General features: G+C 37.0%; 1 protein-coding gene across 1 annotated transcript in view; it reads right to left on the bottom strand.

Annotated features, from left to right (window-relative positions):
* The window catches only part of AKAP6 (A-kinase anchoring protein 6), a 295,501-nt gene that overhangs the window by 185,637 nt on the left and 82,559 nt on the right, over positions 1–27,305 (bottom strand). Inside the window, exons 3-4 of the mRNA XM_086749479.1 lie at positions 12,428–12,679; positions 4,557–6,344 (exon numbers count right to left, since the gene is read on the bottom strand). Of these exons, the coding sequence (XP_086605605.1) occupies positions 4,557–6,344; positions 12,428–12,679 (2,040 nt within the window). The remainder of the gene's footprint in view (positions 1–4,556; positions 6,345–12,427; positions 12,680–27,305) is intronic.

The following is a 27,305-nucleotide window of genomic DNA, read 5'->3' on the forward strand; positions in this document are numbered from 1 at the left end:
AGTGAGGCATCTTGGTTCAGAGGGAATAAATGTCTGCACAAGGGGAAGGGGTCCCTCACTGGGTCCTGGAAAGCAGCGAAGTCTTTTAGCCAGCGCTGTGCTGTAGGATCCCTGGCGCATGCTCTAACCCACAGCAGGAAAACATGCAGAGCAGCATTATTTTATTCCCTTAGCACATCAAGAAGGTGGGTAACCAGTGCCAAGACTGCCTAGGCTCCCCAGACAAAACACAGAGCCAACAGACGTGAGGGCAAATTCATGAAATGTGATGAGTTAAGAAGATGCGATCAATAGATATCAAATTGCTTCTTGCAGAGGAAATTCAGCTGCCTCTTAGAGAAATGAAGCCTGTGATAAAACAAGCTAAAAGTCTGTATAACAGGAAAAAATCGGCTATTTGCTCCATGTGATTAACCCTGAGGCCTGCAAAGCAAACACATCTTCATTTAAGTGGAGTGTCCTGCAAATGGTGACATTTCTCCCCTTGATAATAGTGCCCTCAAAAATCAAGTAGACAGGATTACCAGGGACCACAGATTACAGCACAAGGATGTCAGTATAGTCAACCTAGTATTGCTTGCTAGAGAAGGAGATAAAACTGCCTGAACAAGGTTTTTTATTACAATTTTATTCACATAAAATGATTTAATATGCATTGTCATTAGAGCATCCCAGGATCAGTTTTGTCTTTCAGTTTTTCAGTTTCCACATAAAATAGGGGGGAAAAAAATTATTAGTATGATTTTAAGGAAAACATTTCTTTTACAGAAAGTAAACCTTAAAGTATTCTGAAACTGATACTATGGAGTTCTAGTGCTACATATGAGAAGTGGCAATTGGCCATCTTTTTACAGCAAAGAACTCTATTGACCTTACCTGTGAGAATGATGTTGTTATATCTTTTTCCCCTCCAGTTGGTGTAACAGAAACTACAGAGCTTAATCTGCATTCTAAAAATTCATTTGGGGTAGCTACTAAAAGATGAACTATATTTTAACGATAAGAGGAACAGTTGGAATTTGATATCACTTATTTTCATATTTAACTCCAAAAAGTAATTTCTGAAACATATAATAAATTGCCACAGAAATTGTTACGCACCCCAGAATGGAGGTACTCCGTGCTAAAGGCATGTGCCAAAGAATTAGCTGCAGTGCAAGGCAAACTATGGCAAGAGTATGTAGTATTTATTGGAAAGCAAGAAATTGACCCTATGTAACAGCACATGGGCTAGCCAAGCAGAATTCTGTCTGTAGGCAGACAGACAGATTATCAGCATGATAATACCCATGCAAGCACATCTGCATAATTTGCAAGTATAAAACGCTACATTTTATCAGTTTCTGCACATGACTATCCTCAATATAACTGAGAAATTTAAAAAGTTTCCAGTAAGTGCTTCAGCATATGTTGAACAAATTGCTTACTATGAAGATATTACCAGATTTATACTAATTCAAAATTATTCCCATCATAATAAAATACTGAAACGTCTTTGTTTGCCCTATTACCTAGCTAAAATACAACTTTCAATGATTTTGAGGCTGCCATTGTTTCTAAGCTGTTGTTATTCGAAAATGAAATGTTGAGATATTTTAGTTTTGTTTTGAAATCTCAATAAATAAAATATATTAGGCTAGACATTTGCAGCAGTGTAACTGGATTACTAATGGGCATGAGCATGCTGCTTCTGTCCTTAATTAAGTTCTCATTTCAGATTTGACTTCTTTAGCACAAAACAACCGCTAACAAAAGCAGGATTGAATTATTGCTAAGACATGTATTCATGCAATTAGGAAACTCCTTTTTGAGTTGGAGACTTCTGATTAAATAACAGAATTAATGTAAATGCCAAATGACGATAATTAAAAAAGCAATGAGACACTTGATACTCTGCTTAGGGAATTACAAAACAGGAGATCTAGCAAAAGAAAGGACTCAATTGTGAGGTATGGTATATACCTCAATTGTACAGGTATGGTATTTTTAGTTAGATTTTGTTTTCAATACTTCATAATGCCACATAAGGGAGGAATTTTCTATTTTTCCATTACTTGTGTCAAATTAAAGTACCTTCACAAGGCACCATGGTGTTACTGAGGCAGAATTTACCTTGGTAAGAGCTCTTCTATTGAAAAACTGTTTCTTTACTAGTCTTACAAGCAGAAGATATCATTTCTAGAAACAATGGAAAACCTAAGTAAATAAGCGGCTTGAGAAAACCTTATATTTCTTTAATATATTATAGTATTCTAATTGCTTTGCAAAACATTTCAAAACTTTTCTCTTTATTATTTTTATTCACCATTCAGGAAGTACATTTTCAAGCCATTTAGTGTAGCTAGCATACATCTTTCTGCATGAAATAAATATGAACCATTCTTGTGTGCTGATTTTAAGGCATGGATCACTGATCTATCTCTCTTCCTAGCAGTGCTCTTTGCATCTGGTCTTCTTTCTGTGTAAAGCCCTTATTCTACTCTGAGCCCCTTCCCATAACATATTTCAGAAGATTATTTTCAAACTCCATGATCAACATTTCCCAAGCAATCATCACAAACTAGAACACTGAGAAATTGTAGAAAAAGCATCATCAGCAGTAACAAAGTTCCTCAAGGACAAGAGCGGCAGCTGTAATCACTACCTAAAAGGGTTTACTCTGGCCAGAGAACAGCTAACTACCTTTAATTGCTGTCAGTAACTCAATCCACTCTCCAGAGGAGGTGAGGAGAGGATGGATATGGAGAGGAAGTGGGTGTTTACAGCTGCAGCCAGTTGTTACAGCTGGTTCTTATTCCTCCATCCTGGCAGAACTGAACTGCAGCTGCAGGGAATCACACAAAGAGAGATGACCCCCAAAAAGAGAATTAACCTTTTAAAAAAGTTTCAGAAAAATAAACATGATGAAATGCTAAAAGTTTCTCTGCCACCTGCTTCTTGCCGAAAGGATGCTAGTCAGTGTCTAGTGGAGGGAGCTGGTCCCTAGACACTCAACAATTCCATTCCTTAAACAAGCTCTTGTATCATTTGAAAGACAACATCTTACCTATTCACAAGCAGCTTTGATGGGATTTGTTGCTTGCACAGAATGAAGGGCTCTGTATCTGTCAGCTTCATCTGGACTAATTTTCAACACTGCACAAACTTAAGCACAGAAACAGCTTGCACTTATAAAGACGGTTCTCTCATCAGAGTCCGGAAGATGAACCCCAGCCATCAGGACGGAGGGAACAACTTGAATCATTAAGTGCTGCCCTTTACAGGGCTGATTCAAGTCTGACAGCTGCTGCTCCCTCCTTTAAGAAGAAATTTCTCTTTCTGTGTTTTCTATTCTGGCTTTATACTCAAACATCTTTAGCTCAGCTACTTTTCTACTAGTCATAATACTTCCAATGTTTTCTAAAGCTATAGAAATCACGCGTCATAAGAAGGATTTACTGAAATTATAAAAAAAAACCTGTCGTCCTTTATTCTTAGCTCTTAAGGAGCTTAATAACACAGAAGGTAATGCTGATACCAGATTTAGCATTTAGATTCCAAGATCACCCTGTAATGCATATTTCATTAATTTTAAAGCATTTTGAAACGTAGTAGAGATGAAGCTTTCTTTTCTGACAGCCATTTTACTAAACTATATTGAAGATGGACATGAAATGTTCTGAATGGAAGAGTTCCCCTCTACAATGGCCAGGAAAACAAACCTATCAGAAAACTGACACAAAAATTTACTATGAATGTAATTTAATAATTATAGTATTGAGATGGCAAGGTCCTTATTTGATTATTCATTAAAATTCACCTCCCTTTCCAACATTTTTTAACTACTACATATGATTCCACTTTATAAAGTTACTTCTGAAGAAGTGATACCAATAGTCAAGAACAAAATCTTTTATCACCTGAAGATTAATGGGATAGTATAGTGACATTATTTTTCTAGCACATTGCACTATTAAATTGCTATTATTTAAAAAGGATGAAAGGATTATTTAGATTAAAAAAAAAAAAAAGATGTTATGCTTAGTTCCACCAATACTGGAGGGAAAATAATCATTGCAAGGGAACAGAACTGATTAAAAAGAAATGTGGTTATTAGACATGATATGACAGAAATCAAGAAAATTATTCCTCTATTTTTGGACTAAAGAAATTCTTTTTTTATAAAGAAAGCAGGCAGATGATATTAAGTACAACTTCATTCAAATACAACAAAGACCCCTGATTTTCCAATGTTTATCTTTCACTTCATCCAAAAAATGGCTCATCATGTACTTAATCTTGGCAAAGAGAAGCTCTATTGATAAAATAATGTTTTGCCAAGTTTAAAGGCATTGGTGTAAGTAAAATAATGTAGGCCAGTTCTGTATAGTTAAAGTTAACTGCAGTCTATTATAACTGCAATGATCGCTGCTGTTCTCTACTTCTAGCAGTCACTAGATGAGACTTTGTCATTATTAAAAAAAAAGAACAAAGCAACTCCACTCCTGCCCACAGCTCCATCTCCGTATATAGGTTTATCAAGAACACAGCAGAAGAACGCAGGATTATTGCCTTACCTCAATTTTTTCCCAGATGGTTTCATAATTCTCTTGATGTTGTATATCTTGCATCAGTTGATGAATTAAAGCTGATTTACTTGAGGCAGAAGTTTCAGTCTCAGTGGGCTGAGTGCCAGCAGTCCTTTCTGACTTTTCTTCAATGTATTTTTTAATGCAAGATACAGGCATACAAAGATCTTCATCAGAGACAATATCACTGAGAGGCCCAGATTCAATACTGTCGCCTAAGGAGGATACTATATCACTTGAAGAGCTTGGTGAAATTCTACCCAATTTTTTGTGCTTTTTTGTCTGGTATGTTGGATACATTTCTGAATCTGAGTTCATTTCTGACAGCTCCCAGTCATCAATGTTTTGAATGGTTTCTCTCCTGGGCTTTTGGGGCAATAACTTTGTCAAATTTTCTAGTTTTAAAGCTAATACTTCAGTCTGTTTTAGATGTGAAGGAAGTGCTAAATATTCATCAGATCCATACCAGACCTCACCATCTTTATTGGTTTTTTGAGTATAGCTTGGTGTCGAGGAGAAGCTCTTATTATTCTTTCTTCTCAGTAGAAGAGGTGATGAGTTGGCAAGCTCAGAATCAGCTGAGGAAGCACTCTTTTGGCTACGTGTTGGTGAACCAAAAGGCTCAGTTTTACCTTGTGATTGCCCATTTAGGTCTCTCTGGTTACAAGATTCTGATGATGCAGAAGAATCTGTTTCCGTCTCCTCCAGAGACTGAGAGTTATGAGAAGCAATTCCATTTTGTAGAGAAGAACGTCCTCTTTTTTTGACCTGTATTGGTGGAGCTGTTTTACATATACCTCCAGGCATTCTGCCAGCTTTCACTTTCTCTGAAGTGTCATGAGACTTCTTGTGCTTTGATTTTTCTTTATAGGTGTAGAAAGTAGACTTCCCTAAACTTATGGGACTGTCCTTAAAGTGATTATTTATTGTGTACTCAATATTTCTGTCACCTATTGTATTTAAGCAATCATATGACTGACTAACTGCAGATGGGCTGTTAGTGTAGGGAGACTGTAAAGCTAGGCAAAGTTTGGACCTGTCTGGTGGATCTAACAATGAGGGTGTGCTTCTACTCATTTCATTTTTAACTATCTGAGACATCTGCCTTTTTAAATCACTGGCTTCCGTATAGTCTTTAAACACATCATCTTTCAGAAACAGACCTCTTTTTGGCAAGGTAGGCTGTGTAGGGGAGTCTTCATTATAATTAAAGCAGTCTCTTATGGACCTCTTAGGAGTGGAGTTTTCACAGTGAGAGTGTTTGATTTTTTCACTGGTGTGCTGTGGAAGATTGCATTCTGGATTCTTTAATGTGGAAACTGGTTTGCTGTCAGTAGGTAAAACACCATCTTGAGAGCAAGGTTCTTCAGAAGGGGAGGAGTTTGCAGAAGGAGATACTAGTGAGGGCTCTTGTGGTGCTTTCCTGTTTTTGCTTTCTTCTCCGTCTTCTGCTGAAAGAGGTATGTTGGTTTCTTTCTCATTTAATGCTTCGTTACACTGGGAAACAATGGAATCCGTTGCTACTGCAAGTAAACCTACACTTCTGATAAGTCCTGGAAAGTCCTTATCCATCTCACTGCAGTTCCAGGATTCAAATGATTTAGCTTTCCCTTGGCTGGAGGTCATATCATCCAAAGCACCAAGCAAATCCTCACTAGGACTGTAGTCAGATAGTTCAAATGCAGTAATGCCACAATCCAGTGACAAGTAATTTTGAGAACATTTGATGGTTAACTGTCCAGAATCATCAACTTCAGTTAAAGAGTCAAGACGGTCCTGGAATAGACAGAGAAATGGTACTTTTTCAGAAGATAAATTGTCATATCCAGCACACAAAATAACGAACTATCTGCTTCCATGTTTCACAGCCTAACATCTAGAAAAGCATTCACCACTGACCTGCCTGTTTATGCAGTACCCTGTAGATGAGCAAACCATTCTAACGTATTTGGAAATAAAAATGGCAGTCTAGTGCAGCAAGTTACCTAAAAAAAGCAACTCACTTTTGTATTGGTATTCTTCTCCTTACATTCTGCTCTCAGTTCTACTTACTCTGTAGAGGGGACTCAGAAATTCCATACAACAGACTCATAGTATTTCCTGTGTCAACTACCTCAAACTGGACGGAGAGGATCTTGGGGACTGGTGATGAGATCAGCCACCTTCTTAATCTTGTGTTCTCAGAAATCCATGCTGCTCTACGATCTTTCAGTTGATTGCCAGAATGTTTTTTCCAAGCATCATCTAGCAATGACAGACATTTCTTTCCATATGTATGAGGCAGAGGTTGCTAACTACCTTTTACTTTTTTTTTTGCATCATTATCAACTGAGGGTTTGTCTGCTGGATTTTTGGAGCACAAATGGAGAATAGCTCAAGAAAAATAAACCATAGCCAGGAATCCTAAACCTCTAGTCTGCCATATACTCTTGTCAGCAGCTCAGTGGAAGTTCTTCAATCTCAGAAACACAGATATAGCCAGAGGAGACTGTCTGAGGTGGCAAAGAGAGATTTTAAAAGCAAAGTCAAATTAATGTTTATAAATACTTTGGTGACTTATTTGAAGGACACTAAAAAAATCTGACTATATTAAGATCCAAAATCAGCCTGATATATAGCAATCACAGCAAAATTATGTTTAGTCAACAATTTATAAGCATATTTTTAGTAGATTATTTAATAGTCTAGCACCTAGGCAGGCTTCAACTATTTCCAGATCCCAGTATGTAATTTGAAACCTGAATGTAGGATAAAAGAACTCTGAAACAATTTCTGTTGTTATTTACACTAGTGTACATCTTAAGTAACTCCATGAAACTATCTAGAACAAGAGAAATTAGCAAAGCATGTCAATTGGACAAAAGAAGCTGAAAAGTAAGATTAAAAATAATTAAAAAAAAGGGCAACATTAGCCCGAGTGCTTACAGAAACTACTTTAAAAACATCATAAAGGGCAGAAAATAATGTTTTAGGATTCTAACTTTAGGTACCTAAATCAGTATACTGGTCCTTCTACCCATGTTTGGATTTCGTAATAGAGTTTTTTTAAAGCAAACTCTGGAGTATCCACAGTAGGTTCCTGTCTGAATTATTCGCTGGAGCCGCTTGCCTCACTAAACTGCCTGAACCCATAGTTTAAGGACCTCAGGCATCACGCCTGAAAGAAAGTGCAATAACCCCACAATCTCTTCACCTCACAATAAACCACTTGTATTTTGGTCTGAACAAGAATAGTCATAATAAAGAAGGCTATTGTTTGCCATCTTCTATAAACATATAATATTTGAGCCCTGTACTCTGTCCATACCACTTGCACTACTCAAAGTAAAAATATAAAAATCCTCCAGCTAAAAATATTTATAGAAAAGATCGATCAGAATGTTATTTATCAACCATAACTTTGGACATTGAAAATAAATTTTATTTAGCACATTCTATCCAGATGTAGAACCTATGCCACAAATTGTACGTTGTCAATAGTCTAGAATTAAAAGGGGAAGTTTCTATAAATCTGTCAAATTTATATTTTGAAACTGCATTTATTAAGGAAAATAATGACTAGACAATGATCAGTATTACAGCTGCATTTTCCCTCTACTCTCAGGAAAAGTTTAGAAACTGTAAAACCATATATAAATCAAACTCATTTCCAAGGTCCTAAGGGCCTTCATTTCTCCTAAGTAATGAGCTCCATTCCTTCGTCTCTTAAAAATGTGTTCATTAACATTAACAAAATTTACAATCACATGCATTAAACCATCTTGCTTGGTCATTTTCCAAGCAGCCTCCTAAATGTGTTCTTCAGAGGAGCATTACTTGATGCCAGTTTAAACATGTTTTTATTATTTTTTTTATTTCAGAAAAATATTACATTTAGTTATTTGCATAACTACCAATAGGAATCATTGAATCATAGAATGGTTTGGGTTGGAAGGGGCCTTCAAAGGTCATCTAGTCCAACCCTCCTGCAAGGAGCAGGGACATATTCAACTAGATCAGGTTGCTCAGAGCCCCATCCAACCTGGCCTTGAACGTTTCCAGGGATGGGGCATCCACCACCTCTCTGGGCAACCTGTTCCAGTGCTCTACAACCCTCTGTGTAAAAAAATTTTTCCTAATATCTGATCTAAATCTACCTCCCTCTATTTTAAAACCATTACCCTTTGTCCTGTCACAACAGGCCCTACTGAGCAGCCTCTCCCCATCTTTCTTGTAGGCCCCCTTGAGGTACTGGAAGACCGCTATAAGGTCTCCCTGGAGCCTCCTCTTCTCCAGGCTGAACAGCCCCAACTCTCTCAGCCTGTCCTCATAGGAAAGGTGCTCCAGCCCTCTGATCATCTTTGTGGCCCTCCTCTGGACCTTCTCCAACTGGTCCATGTCCTTCTTATGTTGGGGGCTCCACAACTGGACGCAGTACTCCAGGTGGGGTCTCACCAGGGCAGAGCAGAGGGGGAGAATCACCTCCCTCGACCTGCTGGCCCCGCTCCTCTTGATGCAGCCCAGGATGCGGTTGGCCTTCTGGGCTGCAAGGGCACATTGCCAGCTCATGTTGAGCTTCTTGTGCACCATCACTCCCAATGCCTTAGTTAAAAAAAAATTATCCCTTTTCAAACAGTAATGCTTCCTGTAAAGCTCTGTAGGCTGTTTCCCTTACCTTCTTCCTTCTTGTATTTGTATTTAAACCAGCACAATTCTGCTTTTTTTTTTTTTACTCTTTCAAATGAGCTAATTTAATTTCTAAGGCATTTCTGTTGTGACTTTATCAGCTGTTTGAGAACATCAGCATTCACTGTATTTAGCATCGCCTTATACCAATCCTTTCTGTATTTCCTGGCTTTATCAATCGTGAAATGAAACTGACAGGTTAGGTTCGGCTGGACAGAACTCAGGCTGCACAAAACTAATTTTTCTTTCTGTCTTATCTATCTCTGGGTAATTCCTGAAGAAGAAATGCTCCTTAAAAATCTTACCTTTTTATTTTAAATTAGTTTTTTCTTTTAAAAAGTATTTTCTTAATTTGGCATCTCCATCGTGGCAGGCAGCTTGCCTCACTGGTTCCTCTATTTCCTCCAAGCAATGAAACTTTTTGTGCCCTTTCCTGCTGGCACCTTATTCAGTATGGCTCTGCTTAGATAGCCAAAAGCAGATTTACTGCCTGCCCACTTAATGAACTGGGCTCCTAACCAAGCCAGTACGGCCTGTGCTGTACCCTTTCATGTTTTGGTAGCTAGTCTACCAGTGTTATCCCTCTTCTTTATGTGGAGGCTAGCTTGTGAACATTTATGTGTGTTACACCTACAGTGTAAATGTAGTCCAGGCGGGACTGTTGCGCTGTGATTGACTGTGCAGTCTCTGAACTGGGAGAGTAGTGAATGTTAATGAGATGAGACTGTCTCACTGAAGAAGAAAGAAACCTTGGCAGGTCACTTCTTGTATGGAGCTCCACAGTTAACATCAGCAGCCAAAGCAGCTCTTCACCATTACGCAGACGACAGTTGACTTAAGGAGCAAGCCGAACATTTTGTGAAATGATAGGTTCACGGACTACAAAAAAAGCATAGCATTTGCTGTACTGGTTCAGATCAAATTTCTGTCTAGCCCAGTATTCTGTCTCTGCATTACTTCTAAACATTTTCTGCTAGCTGAGCTAAAAGACATGAGTATACCTACATGGCCCTTCCACACACATTTCTACTCACACTCCCAGCTTCTACCAATGAGCAGCATAGGGGCTTCCTCATCTGGAGGTTATAATCCTTCCTATCTTTACTTAATTTTCACATTTATTTTTTTAACTTCTTTCCACTCCTAAGTTCCCTCTGCTAGTGAATTCCAAAATAGAAGTCTGTTGCGTGTGAAAGTTTATTTCTATTCATTTCAAACCAAATGACTTCTCAATCTTAGGAGAAAAATATACACTGTCATTCCTCGTTCATAATCCCCATGGAGTACTGAAAATTAGGAGAATGATTCTTGAAGGAAGGGTTATCTGTATGGGCAAAGGTTTCTAAGTTTACTCAAACAGTCTCTCTATTCACATATGCATGAAAATCCCTAATACATAGTACTTGTATCATGAGGCACTTACTAGTCCCACAATGTAGTTCTGTCTGGGAAAGGATATGAGGTAAATACCAAAAAAAAAAAAAAGGTAGATAAGAGTGGATACAATTGTCTCTACATTATATTTTATTTATTTTTTATTTTCATCAAATAAAGCCACTACCAGTATACCTAATGAAAATCTTGAATAAATACCTGAAGGTTAAAAACTGCAGAGCAATTTCTGGGAAACTAGTCAAGCAACAGAGCAGAAACGTAATAGCAATATTGGGTTCCTGCTAGTCATTAATTTTATCAAATATAATTTATGTTTTAGTTGGAGTGGAAAAAAAAGATCTGTGTCAGGATATTTTGTCTTTTGTATTACCATATAAGCCTATTTGGCAACATGTTTTTTCCCCACTGAAAAATAATCTATCCTTCCCCAGTCAGCTCTCTCCTGTATTGGAGAGATGTTTTTTATAGCAGTTGTAATCAGATCCAGATGGGACATTTCCTGTTTCTTAGTCTCTGACTCTGACCGTTCCTTATGTCTTGAAATCACCACGCTCATGTCATAAAATAATGACTTCACCCTAATTCACCACTCTGGATATTCAGACAAGTGTGGATTTCCTTCAGACTTGCCAGAGAAGGTTTACCAGCAACAGCAAAGCAGAGGCTGAATCTGAAGCCCCAGGTATGTACACCTCAGGAAGAGGGGGTGTGGAAGGTGGGCCTGGGCATATCTGAGTATTGATTTCAGGACCACCCACTCTGTTGTGCCAAAGACAAATATAAAACCCCACAGGGAGCAGAGAAAAATGTACATTCTCTTTAAACTTGAGTGATCTGAAAGTCAGGACATGTTTAGGGGACTTCTGATTCGTCTGTAACACAGGTCACAGAATCTCACTGCATTGATGTCGAAGTCTGTCTCTGTAAATGTATCGTAATCCCAACAAAAGCATTTTATCATAACCTTAGGAGTTTCAGTAAATGAAGAATCCTCCACAAACTAAGGTATCTTCTAATAACCATTAATTACCCTAACTATTAAAAACGTGCATCTTCTTTCAGTTTTAAAAATTAGGCCAGCAGTGTCCTTCTAGGTAAGCTAATTTAGTAATAACAAATTAAAAGGAAAAGGCGTTTCAGTGAACTGAACCCAGATTTACAAAGCATTTACATGTGTGTGAATTAGACACACCAGTAGAGTAAAAAAATGTATGATTCATGCATCATTGTTTCTCAGACAAAATGTGTGACTGTTTAGAGGCATGTTTCAGAACTGCCACTGAAACAAAGTCCATGCTCTCTGTTTTAAAGCAATATTGACTTAGCCTGTGAAGTTTTGAAAAACATTGTGTAAGCTTCAGGTTTCTGCATGCAAGAAGCAAAATGTCTAAGCTTTTCATTAAAGAATTAATTGCACATAAAAACTGAGTTTTGAATTGGGTATGAACCTTAAATTCATGAGTGACCAGACCAAGGACTTGGGACCAGACCCACCTTCGTAAGTGTTTCCAATCCTTTATGAAAAATATTTCAATCAGGAGAAAACATTGCTAGCCACTAGCATGACACTTTTGAAAGTTGACCTTAACTTCCTTTCAATGAGATTTCAATTAATTTGCTCTCAATATTCAATGAGAATAGATATCAGCTGAAGACATTTAAAACACAAAATCAGCAAAATGTGTAGAAGACAAGTAAGCCATCCTTAAATTTGTCATCCTAGCAATTTTAAATGTGCAACAGGGATGAGCTGCTTCAATTACAGATTAAATTCTCAAAATTGAATTTGCTTACTATACCTCCTTAGTCTCTTCAGAAAATGCTTGCAGAATATCAGTTTGCCTGGTGTAGTTTCCATTTGCGTCTTGTAGTCCCTGGAGAATACGCTCTCTCAGAACCAGAACAGAAACACGTAGCTGGTGCCAGAGTAGTTGTACTGTATGGATATCCACTATCACATTGACAGAGTAAGACAGAAGCTTCAGGGAAAACTCAGTCTCTAGTAGAGCATGGATTTGTTCAACATGATCAGATATATCTTCACAAATATCCTGTAATGGAAAAAGAAAGTAGATCTTTAGCTGCAGGCATGGTCCTCTGATGGATCAGCTCTACTTTTGTACTTTTTATTAAATGCAGAATAGATTATTTCAAAGAGGAAAGACAACATCATTAATACCTCCAGGGTTCTCTATTATTATTATTTTTTTTATTTATGGCAATGCTACAGCAACTGAACGAGCAGCTGTCCTGTTTGGCAGGACTGCTCAGTAAGTGCAGAGACAGCATACGACAAAGAAGGATGGCACAACAATATCCCATGAATCAGAAACAGAAAACTAACACTGTAAAGTGACATCCTAGAAGGCAGCAATAGGAATGAAAGTGATAAGACTGCCACAAGCAGTCTCCTTCTCCACCCCTCCTCCCCCTCTTCCCCCGTTAAAATGCAAAGAATCTCATCTGTGCCATCATCAACAAAATTCTTTTGGACAGAATTTGCCTTTTAATCTAGCCTCCGTAGCCAAGTATGGCAAAAGTCTGGGATGTGGAGAAGCTATTTCTGAGATCCATTGCTGATCCATTGCTGTGATGAGACGGTGCTAATTTTTGCATAATCTGGACTGAAAATTGAACGGAAGAATATGGATGGAGTAGAAGGAGAAAGAGGAAAAGCAGAGAAGCTGAGAACAGTTGTGTTGCGAAGGCAGAAAAGAGAATATAAGTTATCAGGTTATAAAACTAAGGTCTTGATGGGGTGGTATCCTCCAAATTTAACTGTTAATGTTCCAGATTTCTAACTGTGCTTCATACTGTGTAATATCTTTACAATCTAGTTTTAATTTTCTTTGTGAAAGGATAAGTCACAAGACTAAAGAATATTTAGGCATATACTACTGAGCGACCAACACTGCTTTGTTACAATTCTGTTTGAAAATTATGTGTAAAAAGCATGTTATAAACAAGTGAGGAAATGTGATTAAAATACTGAAAAAAAATAGCACTGGATCCCAGAAGTTTTTTTTCCCTACATCTGTGGCATATATTTAAAGGTGACTTAATAGCATATTTTAAATTCAAGACTTATTTCTTTTAAAAAAAAATAAAGAAATTGTTTTAATTCAAACCTCCAGAAATGCCCCTTTAGGTAAGGGGTAGTATATGCGTAATATCAATAAAAATGAAAATAAACAACATAATTTTGATTCATTTGAAATTTGCTATCAAAACAGTTCTATCAGACAATTACAATGGAACCTTATATCACTGATGGTACTCTTGTGGTTTCCTATAGCAGCAGAATAACAAGGAAATCAGTAAAGCTGATTCTTTCTAAATTAATAACGCAGTAATTTTTATCAGTTCAGATTTGACATCTTCAGTCTGATACTAAAGCTAAATTACTGAATATGCAATTGTATGTATGTAACAAACCAAAATCAAATCCCTAGATAATAGGAAATAATTTCAGTATGACAGATAGCACAATATTAGCCCCTGAGAAACTATTACAGTTGAGTACTATCGGCAGTTACTCGTTTTAATAAAGCACTGACAGCTAAACCAAGTGCCCTGCAGAAGTAGCTGTCAGAAATGCCAGAGATGAGCACAAAACATTGGGGTTTCAATGAGCAGGGTTTTGGGGCTGCCTTGAGAGAAAAGCAGTTTCTCTTCCCCTCTGCTGTCATTCCCCTTGTGACAACCAGCATCTCTGCAAATACAAAACACACAGCCTCGCCTGGCAGCACGCAGGGCTGCAAGCACTCAGGGCTTCAAATATCCACACGCTTCAGGTGAGCAAATGGACCCTCTAGTTACCGGATTACTGTACTAATCTAATTCTACAGACACACAGACAAAGCTAAAACTCTCAGCAAAATCTTTTCCAACCTTTGGAAAAGGCTATTTTTATCCATTTATCCAACTACAACTGAAACTTGACTGAAAAGCACAGCTGTATTTCTGTGTTGTTTCAAACGTTTTAAAGAATATTTTCAGTGAATTAGTTTGACTGAATTTGCATTCACTTCTCCGGCGGTGTTCATGTCTTTTTCCTCTTGGCCATAAAGCAGTTTAATTTTAATTTCAGGGATTAAAAAATAAGCTGTTGCAGTAACTGTAACTTTGTGAATTAGACTCAATCTACAGAAAAATACTTAATATCTCTTCAGTTAGACTACTCATGTGGATGAGCTTAAATTTGTGCAAACCTGCAAAACACGTTTTCATTATTTTCCAGCTTCACACACAGTTACATGCTGAATTCAGCTGCCATAAGAATTCTCAAAGAGGTTGAAAACACAAAACCATAAGAAGAAAGTATTAATAATAATGAGCAAGTGTCTCCTGACAATTGTCAGAGATGTACTGAAAATATTGGCTAATGAATCTAGATAGTACTCTAAATCGAGAGTTCAGACCCACACTTCTAACATGTTTTCCCTTGAGCTACCATTACACTACCTACCCAAAGCATCTCAAACTTCTGAAATAGACAAACTTTCCGCAACGACGCAGAAAATTTTGTACCAAAATGCAAATCCCAGTACCACTAGAGGTTTGAAAGAGGGACATATTCAAGGACATAGGATAATTTTTACATGGCTTGCTATAAGTTGCTCATTTTCCTTGAAAAGTAAAGTCTGAAGTACTTACAAACTGCTACAAGCGTAGCAGCAGCCAAATGCTTTATGTACTAACAGGACAATTCAGCGGTCTTGACAGTTTCAGTAACATGGGGAGAACCTAAGGCCAACCTTGTCTGTGTCCAAATAAAGGTCACATACTCTGATCTTAACATACAAGACTACCATCTCTGTCAGAGACAAACAAAGTACCAGCTCTTAAAGGATTTAGGTTTTAGAAAGAGCAGCTGGCCAAAAGACAGGAAGCTATTTTCTGAGTGGCTGAATGAGCCAGGAAGGAAATCAAATACCTTCATACCTTTTCATAACTTAGAAACTCTGAGCTCCATTTTCTGATTTTATGACCAGTTCCCTCTCCCTTCTGGCCTGGATTTAGTACAGCATTGGTCTGTCACTGTAATCTGTCTTTAATTTCATGGGAGAACAGAAAGGATTTTTTCCTTTGCTGTTAACTATGTTCACATGATGTGATCTTTGGGGATGTTTTGGGGTTTTTTTTTTTTTCTTACTATGAGATGAAAATCTGATTGTACCATTCAGGAAGTCTGATTTAATTTGCAACAGGGCCAGGCATAGATTTAAAGTGATTCAACTCCCCTATTAATAGTTACAGCAATTCAACATCCAGAAGTCTTGGACAAGCATCCACAGTGCACGCACAAGTTCAATACATCCAGTTCAATATTACGAATATGCTGTGCAGTCCACCTGCACATGCACTCTAAGTCTGAGGAGAGACAAGAGTAGGCTGGATGCACTTAAAGTGCAGTAGCGTCAATGCAACAATCTTACTGAACGTGCACTAACAGCTTGTGCGATAGCTAGTGGTTGATCAGCAGTCCACAATATGTCAGACTCTGCGTGCATGGCACATGGTCGTGTATAGTTCTATTGGGTATGTCTTGAAAAAAATCGTAGGAGCCATAATTGACATTCCTGCATCACATAACATTGTTTTGGTGGGTGACTTCCATTTCAGCTAAGCCTGTCAAAATAACTGGATTTCATTTCACCACAGGGCAGGTTCCTGGATAAAATGGATTAGACCTGGGTGTGGGGGAATACCATCCTACATCAAGTTTGGGAAAAAGAATTTAGCCCCCTATTGATATCCCGCTTCCTTGTTTTTTAACTATCATATGATGATGGGAAGGTGAAGGATGAGCAAAGGACAGAAGAATAGCTGTGTAAAGGCTAATGTCAGCTCTTCATCAAGAGAACATGATTACAAAGAAATGATCACTTTTGCCATATAAATTAATGCTGATTAGTTCTCAGCAGAAGAGCATTAATAAAGCTGCGGTCTATTTATTTGTGTCTTTTCTTTACACTTGCCAGCACAAGACAACTTATTGAGATGAAACAACAGAATGTCAAATCCAGTTGGCATTATCTAGTACATTTTCTTACTACTATTTCTGATGTCTACATTTATATATAATTCAGCAAAACAAAATAATTGTATTTAGCACAGCCGTGAATGTAATAATTTTCTGTAATAATTAATGCAGTTCAAATACAGCACAAAAATGTCATGTTATTTAAGTTCCTGGTTTTACTGAGGCTCAATATCAAGTCCTGGCACAATACGGCCTCATTGCTCTCATTCTTCCTAACTCCTTTTAGGTGATTTAACATTAGATAGAGCAAAACCAGCAGAACGCTGTCATGTGCCATTTTTACGCTTTGTATTTATAAATAAAGAACAGCAGCATCACAAGATAGTACCTAAATGCTGTCATAACTGCCAGTTCCTCTTACCAGAAGTGGTAGATAGATAAAATAAACCATGTACTTTTAAGTAATAAGACAATAGCATTTATGTATTGGCATCTACTTCTAAATATGCATAGTTCCGGGTCAATGCAACAATATACAGCCTAGAAGTATAAGCCATTTTATGACTATATAGATTTATATTGGAAGCTGTTCTAGCCTGATTTTTGGAAAGCACCATTTGCAAAACAATCTTTTGTAATCATTGATCTCAAACATCCACTAGGCATTTTTATTTTACAGTTTCATAGTGATGTTAAGGTAAAGATTTTGTCATCCTCTCATGAGCTATCCTGTAGCACTGACTGTGAAATTTCTTAGGCTACAGGGGTTGTATCCATTTGGCGGCCAACTGCCCACTTCACTCAGTCTTACAGGCAGCTGATCCTGTACTTTGCAGCTGCTGAATCCATCAGCCTGCTCATAGCACTCCGTGTCAACTAAAATAGCCTGAACTGCAAACTCTGCAGCAGACAAAGAAAAAGTGCATAAACAAACCCTCAAGAGTCAATGAAAACTAAGCTTTGACGTTGACTTAAAAAAAAAAAAAATTTCTCTGCTCTTCAAGAAATTCTGTTAAGATGTACATGAAATTACAGAAAGATGAAAGGTTGCAATATGTTGCTTTAAAGTAAATATCAGTGACAGAGAAGCTATAATGCAGATTTCTGTTCTTTGATCTCGCAGTAAAACCTCAGTATGAAAAAGAGATTGCCATTTAGCCTCATGACTACTGTACATGCAAAACAAAATCTATGACTTAAGAAAATGTGTATGTATTTAGTCCTTTCTTTTAATTGCATTTTAATTCCTCATAAGACAAATATCCCAATCAGAATGTACAAATTCTCTTCAGAAAAAAAAAATTAGAATATCTGCCAAAGAATTTTCAGTTTATTTTTTTAAATGTACTTGAAAATTATGAATTAAACCTACTGTCTGCACTGCCCTTTTATGCTTATATATAGAGAAAGAGCACAAAAGAGAAGAGTTATTATTGTGAAAGAAATAAAGATTTGCAGCTTTCTGAAATATATTTTTCCTTTAAAATGTACTCTGACTTCTCAAAGAGAAATAGTTTTTCATCTCTACCTGCATGTACCTCCAAAAACTGTTATAATAAGGATAAAATTGTTCTCTTCTATTTTGGATTATTGGTGAAACCTTAAGAGCAAATGCTACTCACATGTTTGTTTTTTTTTTTGCAGCTCAGTAAATGGTTAAGTCAAAGAAAATAACCATATGTGAAATGTCCACAGTCGGACTAAGCAAAATCAACTGCCATGGAAAGCTCTAGACTTACTGCCAGTCAGAAATTTGTCAGACAGTGAGTTGAAATGCTAAAGTTCTGTAGCTGGTATTGCTGTGGCATTCAGCGGCCAGGGGAAATGAATACATTTTACTGGCTGAAGAATGCAAAGTGCAGCAGGAAAACAGTTACCAAGAGGGCTCTAAGATCACTGACCCTGCCTTCTGCTGACACAGACAGCTTGGAAACATGTTGGTCCTCAAAGGAAGCTTCTCTGCTCTTCCCTCAGGATAATATGCATACTACTGATAGAAACTTTTTCTGGTGCACCATCCTTTTCTGCACATTACTCTCTTTCCCAGCTCGGCTTTTATTTTGATTCACTTACTCTCATTATTTTAAGTGAGAGACATTTTAATCATCACAAAATTCCAGCAAGTAATCTTCATTTTTCTTTTTTTTTCTTTTTTTTTCCTTTAAGAGATCCGTGTTTTCAAATAGATTTCTTCAATGGAAATTTTCAGGCATTACAGGAGGCAAGTCCTTGTGACACACTTGTAAGAAAAGATGCTCCACTTTCTACTGTGCAAACAGTGCTCAAAAAAGTTTTGAAAATAAATATCCAGTTTGGTGAACTATAAGTAGGCATGTTTCCACAGTGTTCTCTTATTTCAGGATTCAGTGAGTTACATTCTTATATCCCTGTACTTCAAAATAAGGTGAAATAGATGTCAAATCATCAATTCTTTGACAGAATTGCTAGAATAGTAATGGTTTGTCTGGGTTCGTTACAGACATGGAGCTGCTCTCTAATAATTTATTAGTAGCTTATGTGATGTGTTTTATGAGGATGTTTCTTCTGCAAGTATACTGGTGTACTATCAGTCTGCAAGCAAAATGAGTACAAAGAAAGGAAGAAGGGAGTTAGACATGATATCACTCGCTAAGCACTTCGGGCTGTTGAGTAACAATGCTGAAATGTTAATTGTGAAGCTCCTGTCTCCGGATTCCTGCAATTCGCATTTGTTTGGCCATATGGGCTACTGCTGGGGCCAAAGGATCAACCGTATCGCAGAGAGGCAAAAGGATCCTTTTGTCCAGAAGCAGGGCAGTTGCTGCTGGAAGCTATTCCAGCTCACTTGTAGGACCAGCTGCAGTGCCTTACGAACTTAGGCCAGCCTGTACCTTTTCTGCAGGAGGGGATGGCTGCAGAGAAGACAGACTGCTTTCAAACATTTATATCCCCCATTAAGTTTAATCAGTACTTTAATGTTAAAGAGTTTCTGGTCAAAGCATTCACAAGACAGATTCTTAAACGCAAGGAAGTACTTGAGGAAAAACTCTTCAGTAGGGCCTGTTGCAATAAAACAAGGGGTAATGGTTTTAAAATAGAGGGAGGTAGATTTAGATTAGATATTAGGAAGAAATTTTTTACAATGAGGGTCATAGAACACTGGAACAAGTTTCCCAGAGAGGTGGTGAATGCCCCATCCCTGGAAACGTTCAAGGCCAGGTTGTACGGGACCCTGAGCAACCTGATCTGGTTGGAGATGGTCCTGCTCTTTGCAGGGGGGGGTTGGATTAGATGGCCTTTAAAGGTCTCTTCCAACACAAACCATTCTATGACTCTATGATTCTATTTAATTCACCCAGGAAGCTTCAGATAGTTGCACAAAACTAGTAGCATTCAGATAGATTGCATTCAGATAGATGCACAAAAACAGTCTACCATAAGCCTGGGATGGGATTGAAACGAAGAACTGGTAGTAAAATTGTAGTAAAATGGTAGTAAAATGAGGCACTTCAGAGTTTTACTAAAAGAATATCGTGTAAACAAATCTGGGCTAGCCATTTCTCGGGTATTCCTGAAATTAGTAAAATTGATGCATGAATTTCATTGGTGTAAGAAATCGAATATACAACCTCAATACAGCAACTAATTTGGTGTAGGAAGTTATTTGACATCTGCAGCTCAATGATGCTTTCATATTCCTGAACTTCAACTGGTTCTACTATGTGCCTAAAGTTATAACCTGAAAACCTTTTGAAACACTTCATAATCAGCCAAGCCCACAATGTTCAGAGACTTTGCCCATGGAAGTTATCACTGTACAACATTTCTCCAATGAGTAACCATACAACTTTTCATTTATCTCACTTTAGGCACATTAAAACATGATTTTTACAAAGGTCTAACTTTCTAAATTTAAAAAAATAGTGTGTAAAAAAAAGGTAAAACTTGATAGAAAAAGCCATATTTGTGCTTACTGAAATCTGGTTTTCTAGTACACCCTGGAAGACAGCATTGCACAGCTACTCTAGAACAGTTTTTTGTGCAAGAAGACACATGGTATTGAATTGTGCAATACAGTAGCAGGTCTTGATTCTAGCTACTTCTGACAAAAAAAAAAAGGAAAAACACTAAAACTCAAACCCATATGAAAATCTAGTCAAGCAACTTTTAGTAGAGGCAGGTTTGGAAAACAATAAGCATTTTTCAAGTGCCTGTTCATTGGATGATGATAATAATATATAAAATTATCTTGCACCAATCATTTAAGATCACAAAGAAATGAGAAAAAAATTATGAGGTAGCTTTATACTAAGCATGCTCATCGTGTATTATATACTCATATCTATTGAAACGGAAGAGTGAAGACTTATTAAAACATCCTTCAAACACCTTATAGATCTCTTCACATAGCTCTATACTTTTTCTGCAATAATGGAAGTATGTAAGACATTTTGCAACTGTCTTTGCTTCTTATTTTTTTACTCTCTTTACTCAGCGCTTTCTTGCATTCTGCTAGCCGTATATACTGAATGGAAGTTAAAGTAATTTATAACTTAAATTTATCACATGCAAATGAAAATTGAGAATGCAAATGGATGGACGTTTTACTCACAGTGAACATATATACTTTGCTGTGGCTAAAACAATCAGTTCTTGGTAGCCTGGCCAGGACTAGACAGATTTTGACTTCAGTGTAGAGAGTAGTTAACTGGCTATGAGGAAACCTCTACTATCATTTCATGCAAGATATACAAAAATTCAGTATGATAAACAATCATGGCAGCTAGATGAAGAAGCAGAAAGAAGACCACTCCTATTATTTGATAAGAACTTTCATCATTTGGATCTACAATATAAAATAACTAGTACAGTTCAGTGCTCATGCACTAATAGCTCAGTAATTTTCCAGTAAAACAGTGATTTTTCAAAGCTTTACGCAGCCAATCTATTACTCTGATAGCTCAGCTTTGAAGATGTCCCACTCTTGTTCTCTCCTCATTTTTAGTTCGAAGAGGATTTGGAATTAAGCTTGACATGAAACAAGAAAATGTCAAGAACTCTTCAAGCCTTCTACAGGGCCATAGCATCTTCCTTGTCTGAGCTCTGTTTTCTGACGAGCCAATCTCTTCTATTGTTTATACAAGGAAGTACGCGCATTTCTCTTAAAAAAAAATTCAGTTTATAGACTTCTTCAGAAAGATTCTTGTTTTTAATAAACTCAATAGACTTAGGGTCTTTAGTGGATGTCAGCTGCTCTTAAAGAGAAGAGTTTAGATGAAAGGAAAGATTTACTGGAGAAAAAGAAGTCTCATTCTTGAAATTATGAAGTTTCACATAACAAATAAAGTGTAAACCCACATAAATAGCACAAAGTATTTCAGGCATCAATGAACTACTGAAATGTAAGACGTCAAAATAAATAAAAGGAACTGCAAGTTCACACAGGAGAAAAATTCAATCCTTTTGCGTAGACATGCAGAACACAAGAGAAAAATTTTAATCAAAATGTTTTGGCTTGCTCAAGCAAAAAAATGCTAACCTCATTCACTCTCTTTGACTAAAGCTTAGTGGCTATAACAGAATTTAATGAAGGATGGTGAGACTCTTTACTGTCATGTCAAATGCTCAGTATGGTGACTGTGCTCTCCTTTCTTTTCTGGAACAGGTCAGAAGTGAAGAACTACTATCTGTGCCAAGTTTTCCATAATGAAAATTGATAGCATGATAGGAAGTTTTCAGGATAAGTGTCTGTTTTATATCAGTGCAGCTAAGCCTCCAAGATATTCTGTGACATGTTCTTGAAGTTACTTTCCATCAGTCATTGGTGAGAACAGCAAAAAGGACACAAACTCTCTCGTTCTTTATTAGCAGACTTTGCTTTACAGCACTGTTGTTCCCTTTTTTGTTGTTCAATGAAAGCTAACATTTAATCCATGAAGACTTATGGTGATCACTGAGATTTTTTCACTTAGTTCAGGAACATGCAAAAGAAGCCTTATAGTCTACCTTGCATGCTGCATGTTGTTCATGACCTTCCTGCCCGCTCTCCAGAATGACAACTGTTCAAGTCACCTCAAAGGCTCTTGTAGATCCTTCAATAAGTTAGTCACAATTACAAAGCACTTCAAGCATGTGGAGGCACTTCCAGTAGTCTGAAACAGCTACCACCTACCCCGTGCACCAGGAAGCCTGTTCCACACTGGATATCACTCACTCTCTTAGAAGAGTCAGGATTAGAATATATATCAGTGCTAGTTAAAAAAATCCTCAAACAAAAACTACACCTAAGTTGGCTATATCCAGGAAGAACAATGTGAAAGACAGTAGAAAGCTTAAATTACTATTTTACAAACTTAGAGTCTTAAGTGAATGATGAAATAAAAGAGCAAATTTTACAAAAATTTTTAAAAGTTAGTAAGTTGAATCTTAAAGTCATCTAAAATGTACATGATTTTTATTCTAATTTCACTTCTGAAAGTGCACATGGAATTTCTTGATTTACTTATGGAAAGAGCTCTTCTAGTAGGCCAATCAAACCCCGTATTGTGATTCCTAATTAGACAATACATTAGAAATCATTCCTAATTAGTTTGTGATGGGTACAATGTAGGTCACAGAGAACGGTCTTGTGTTTTTTGGTCTCAAAAGTGATAAAGACAAAACTAAACAAGAAGCCTAACTTGCACCCAGAGAAGGAAGAATACTGTAGGTTTTTTTGCAGGCTTTTTGAGAAGGAATATTATGGACACTGAATTGGAAACCTGGAATTATGGGACTGGCATGACATTCAAAGCTAACGGAACCATCCAAACTACTTTAATTGGCTGTTGGCAGGTATCAAAATGCCTACATGAGACTTTGTATGTAAAAATAATTAACATACATTATCTAGTGGTTTGTACTCTCTGATTATTCCCAAATCTCACTGTCATCCCACAGGTGGCTCTTGATTAATACAGATGTATATTTAAAGATCTCTTCTTTTCCAACAAAATCACATCCATAATATCCTTGAATTTTTGATTCAGATGTAAAGAGGATACAGTATAAAGAGCAAAGGATCAAAACTCAGATTTTATACCATACATGCAGTACTTTAATCACAAATACTTCTAACATAATCTAGTAAAAATTGTCATATCCAATAGACACACTGAAGCACTTATTTCCAATTAAATTGGAACCTAAAATTCAGTGTTATTAAAAATAGATGCTTGTTCTGGCTGCTTATAAGATTGAGAGTGCCAGTTGTTAGCATTTTAATACTGTATTTAGAACTAAATACTTAATTTTAAAATTAGACATTTTATACATAGAACTACTTAAATACATAGTAATTGCAATTTAGAAACATTTTATGAGGCTGTAGAGCATATTCTAACTGCATATTCTTACATAGCATATTCCAATGTGACAATTCCAAGAAGTCGGCTTGTGCTCTAGCAAGATAATTGTCCTAATCAGTTTTAGCTTTACAAGAGAACTTTCCAGTGTAAAGCACCGACAGACATAACGGCTATTAAGATGTCGATGCTGCTTGAGAAAGTACTCATGCACTACACAGTGGGACTGAAGTGCCCTGAAAGAAGTAGGAAACGAGCAGTGCTTATTTAAATATTTATTCATTTATATATACACATATGTATATATAGGCAAATATATTTATTACATGTTGCTAACTGGAATAAGATCCTTGATTTATAAAGCACTTCATACTCAGTGTCGTTCACATCTTTAAGCAAGCAAGAGAGCGTGACCTGTGGTTTTGGTTGAGATATACTTTCTTGTGCTGACAGAGAGAAGAATAGTTTTATCTCTCCATAGCCTTGCATTTCTTTATATGCTATTTTATTTTCTAGCTATACAAAGCTAAGTTATAAATTATCTTTGTCTAGACTGTAGTTTTCAGTGATAATTCCAACTCTAACCACTGTGCAGGCGCAATGAGAAAAAGAAAGGCTGTTGCCATGCCTGGGCTTGTAAACTAACCCTTTGAAATTCAATAGCTGAACTTGTCTGTGTGGAAGTTAATGAATCTAAGTGACTTCAAGGTTCAAATGCGTATTTGTGTATTTTATTCACTTGCAAATATTTTTATTTCCTGCAAAATAGTCATCATCAATTTAGCCTCAAATTGAATCCTGAATTTACACAAAGTCAAATCTTTCATCTTCCTCAGATAATAAGATTCACAAGAAACGGCAGAGGATCCCTGGACTGTGGCATCCTGAAGTACAGGCAGGGAAGAAAGAAAGGTAAGAAACACATCAAATTGCAAGCATTTGTATTTCAATATTCTTCTTAGAACAACTGAGCTGGGTCTGCAGAGACCTAGCTTTGCTCACAGGTTTTCCTCTGCAATAAAGCGGCCGTAGTACTGCTGGACTGGATCTGACCCTGGAAATACAGTAACTGTACTCTCGTGGTGTCACACTTGAGCCAGTATCCCTGCCAAAGCCTGACTCCGTCTGCCTCACAGGGGTAGCTGGACTAAGACTCCACCTTATGCACAGACAATATACAAATCCCATGGACAATGAGGGACTGACTAACTCTGGGTAGGCTAAAGACAGCATTACTGTACGACAGGCTTGGAAAGAACAAAACTTGCAGCAGCCCTGATCACAAAATCATGATTTCTGGTCTGGAACTGATAACAAGAAATACCCATCTATACACCCCGAAAGCCTACATTCTTAGGAGATTCTGTAGCTTTTATATTTTCAACACATTTCAACTGTACAATATATTTCTATGCAGGTCATCTTCTACCAAAACAGGAAAACCATTAAGCTGTAGAAAAAGCATAAACTGCAACTATTTTCTCTTTCTTGACAAGCCACACTAGGAAATCAGCCGATCTTGGCATAATAACTGGCAAGTCTGAGTAAAATGGAAGGAGTATTGCTATTTATATAATATTTTTATTACACTCTTAAATATTGAGGTCTTTTCACAGGCTTTTTCAGCACATCAAGAGTTTTGTGAGAAACTGAGTCACAGTGAGTCAATAGGAAACTGGGTCAGCTGAGAAATTCTTGAAATAGTATTGATGTCAAACCTAATATATATCTCCCCTCTACATCCATTCTCTTAAAATTCTAGCACTGCCTATAATTCAATATCCTGCCCTCCAAAAATACATTTATCAAACACTAATATGATAAGTAGAACATTATGACTGCTTTTATCCATTACTATAAATTAACTTCCAGCAAGAAGACATCCTAAAACTCCTACCAACTGTTTAGCTCTCTTAATAAAAGGCTGAGGGAAGCCATAGTTTGCAATGAATAGAGCAGTCTCTCATTCTGAGATTGAAGTATGAGCATGAGGGATGACAAAATTGCTCATTGTAATTACCTGTTTCCAAAGCATACCTTCTTGTGAAACTCAGTGTGGAGAATTTCAAAAATCTACCACTACTGTTTATATTTCATTATGTCTTTTACAATTTCAAATGGGATTTGGAGCACCAAAATCATTGAAAAATGTCTCCTGAAGATATTTTGAACTTGAATTTATAGAAAATACAGTGTGATAACTCTGTTTTGTGGGCTTAAAATAAAATTCAGGTAATGATCAAAACTGAACTTCACTCTACACTTTCTGATTTTATCTCTGAGGTGAGCATATTGCAAAAACAAAGTAAACTGGCAAAAATATTAAATTCTGAGAAAGTTTCTTTGCTTATCAGTACAGGCAATAGATACAGGAAAGGCAAATACTATACGAGCTAAGTTTATCTCTGACTCATTCAAGGCAATCACATATACATTAAATGTAAGATCTACTTGCAGAATAAAGTGTCAGCTCAGATGAAATGCAAAAGAAAATAACACTACAGATGCGACAACAAATGAAATATATGTAGAGACAAAGGTATTGAGAAAACAAACTATAAAAAAGAAACCCCTAGCTGGCAAAGACCGTGAGCAATAGCAAGCAGTTTGCACACAGGGAGACTGCTCTCCAGCATGAACCCAAGAGTGATGAATGGGGAGAAACCGCATATTCACTTCAAAATCACACTTTCAACCCAAACTAAAATGGTAATACAGACATATCCATGAAAGAGCAAAAAGATCTTTCTAGTTCTTACTATGTGGAGCAGAAAGAATTCAGACTCCTACTTTACTGATGCATTTCAATATCTGAAAAAGCATTCAGAAAAGGATAAGAAATGGAGCAATAATATTTATGCAATAAGCACCTACTATACTTAGTCTAATGATAAGCACGTATAGCTGTAGCAGAATTTTCCACTCCTTGATGAAACTTTAAGTGAAACTTTCACGAATAGCACTTTGGAGAAGAAAACAGCAACAACTGCCATTATAGAGATGAAGGTCCTAACTTGCTTAGCCAGCAAAGTCTAAAAGAGAGCAACAGCTGAAGAGCAAAAGTAAAAACTTTAAAAGTCAATGAGAAATTCCTGCCCAAATAGCAGATGTAACTGTTGCCATAATCTATGGCTGATTTCCCATTCTTCTGGTACCTTGTACAAACTATACATCAGTCAACAATTTTCCATCCAGTGCCAACTTTTGCTTCGGGGAAGTCAAAAGGCTTTATCATTTTAATACAATGCAAATATTTGAGGAAAACAGTCTTGGCTAACCAAAAACTCATGAACTTTTCCTGTAGAGACAATTTGAAAAGAATGAATAATTTTGCAGAGAGAAGAGAGACTTTTGAGCAGCGTGAACATA

This window comes from Chlamydotis macqueenii, chromosome 5 (genome assembly GCF_036417535.1).
Source record: "Chlamydotis macqueenii isolate bChlMac1 chromosome 5, bChlMac1.mat, whole genome shotgun sequence".
NCBI classification, from domain to species: Eukaryota; Metazoa; Chordata; class Aves; order Otidiformes; family Otididae; genus Chlamydotis; species Chlamydotis macqueenii.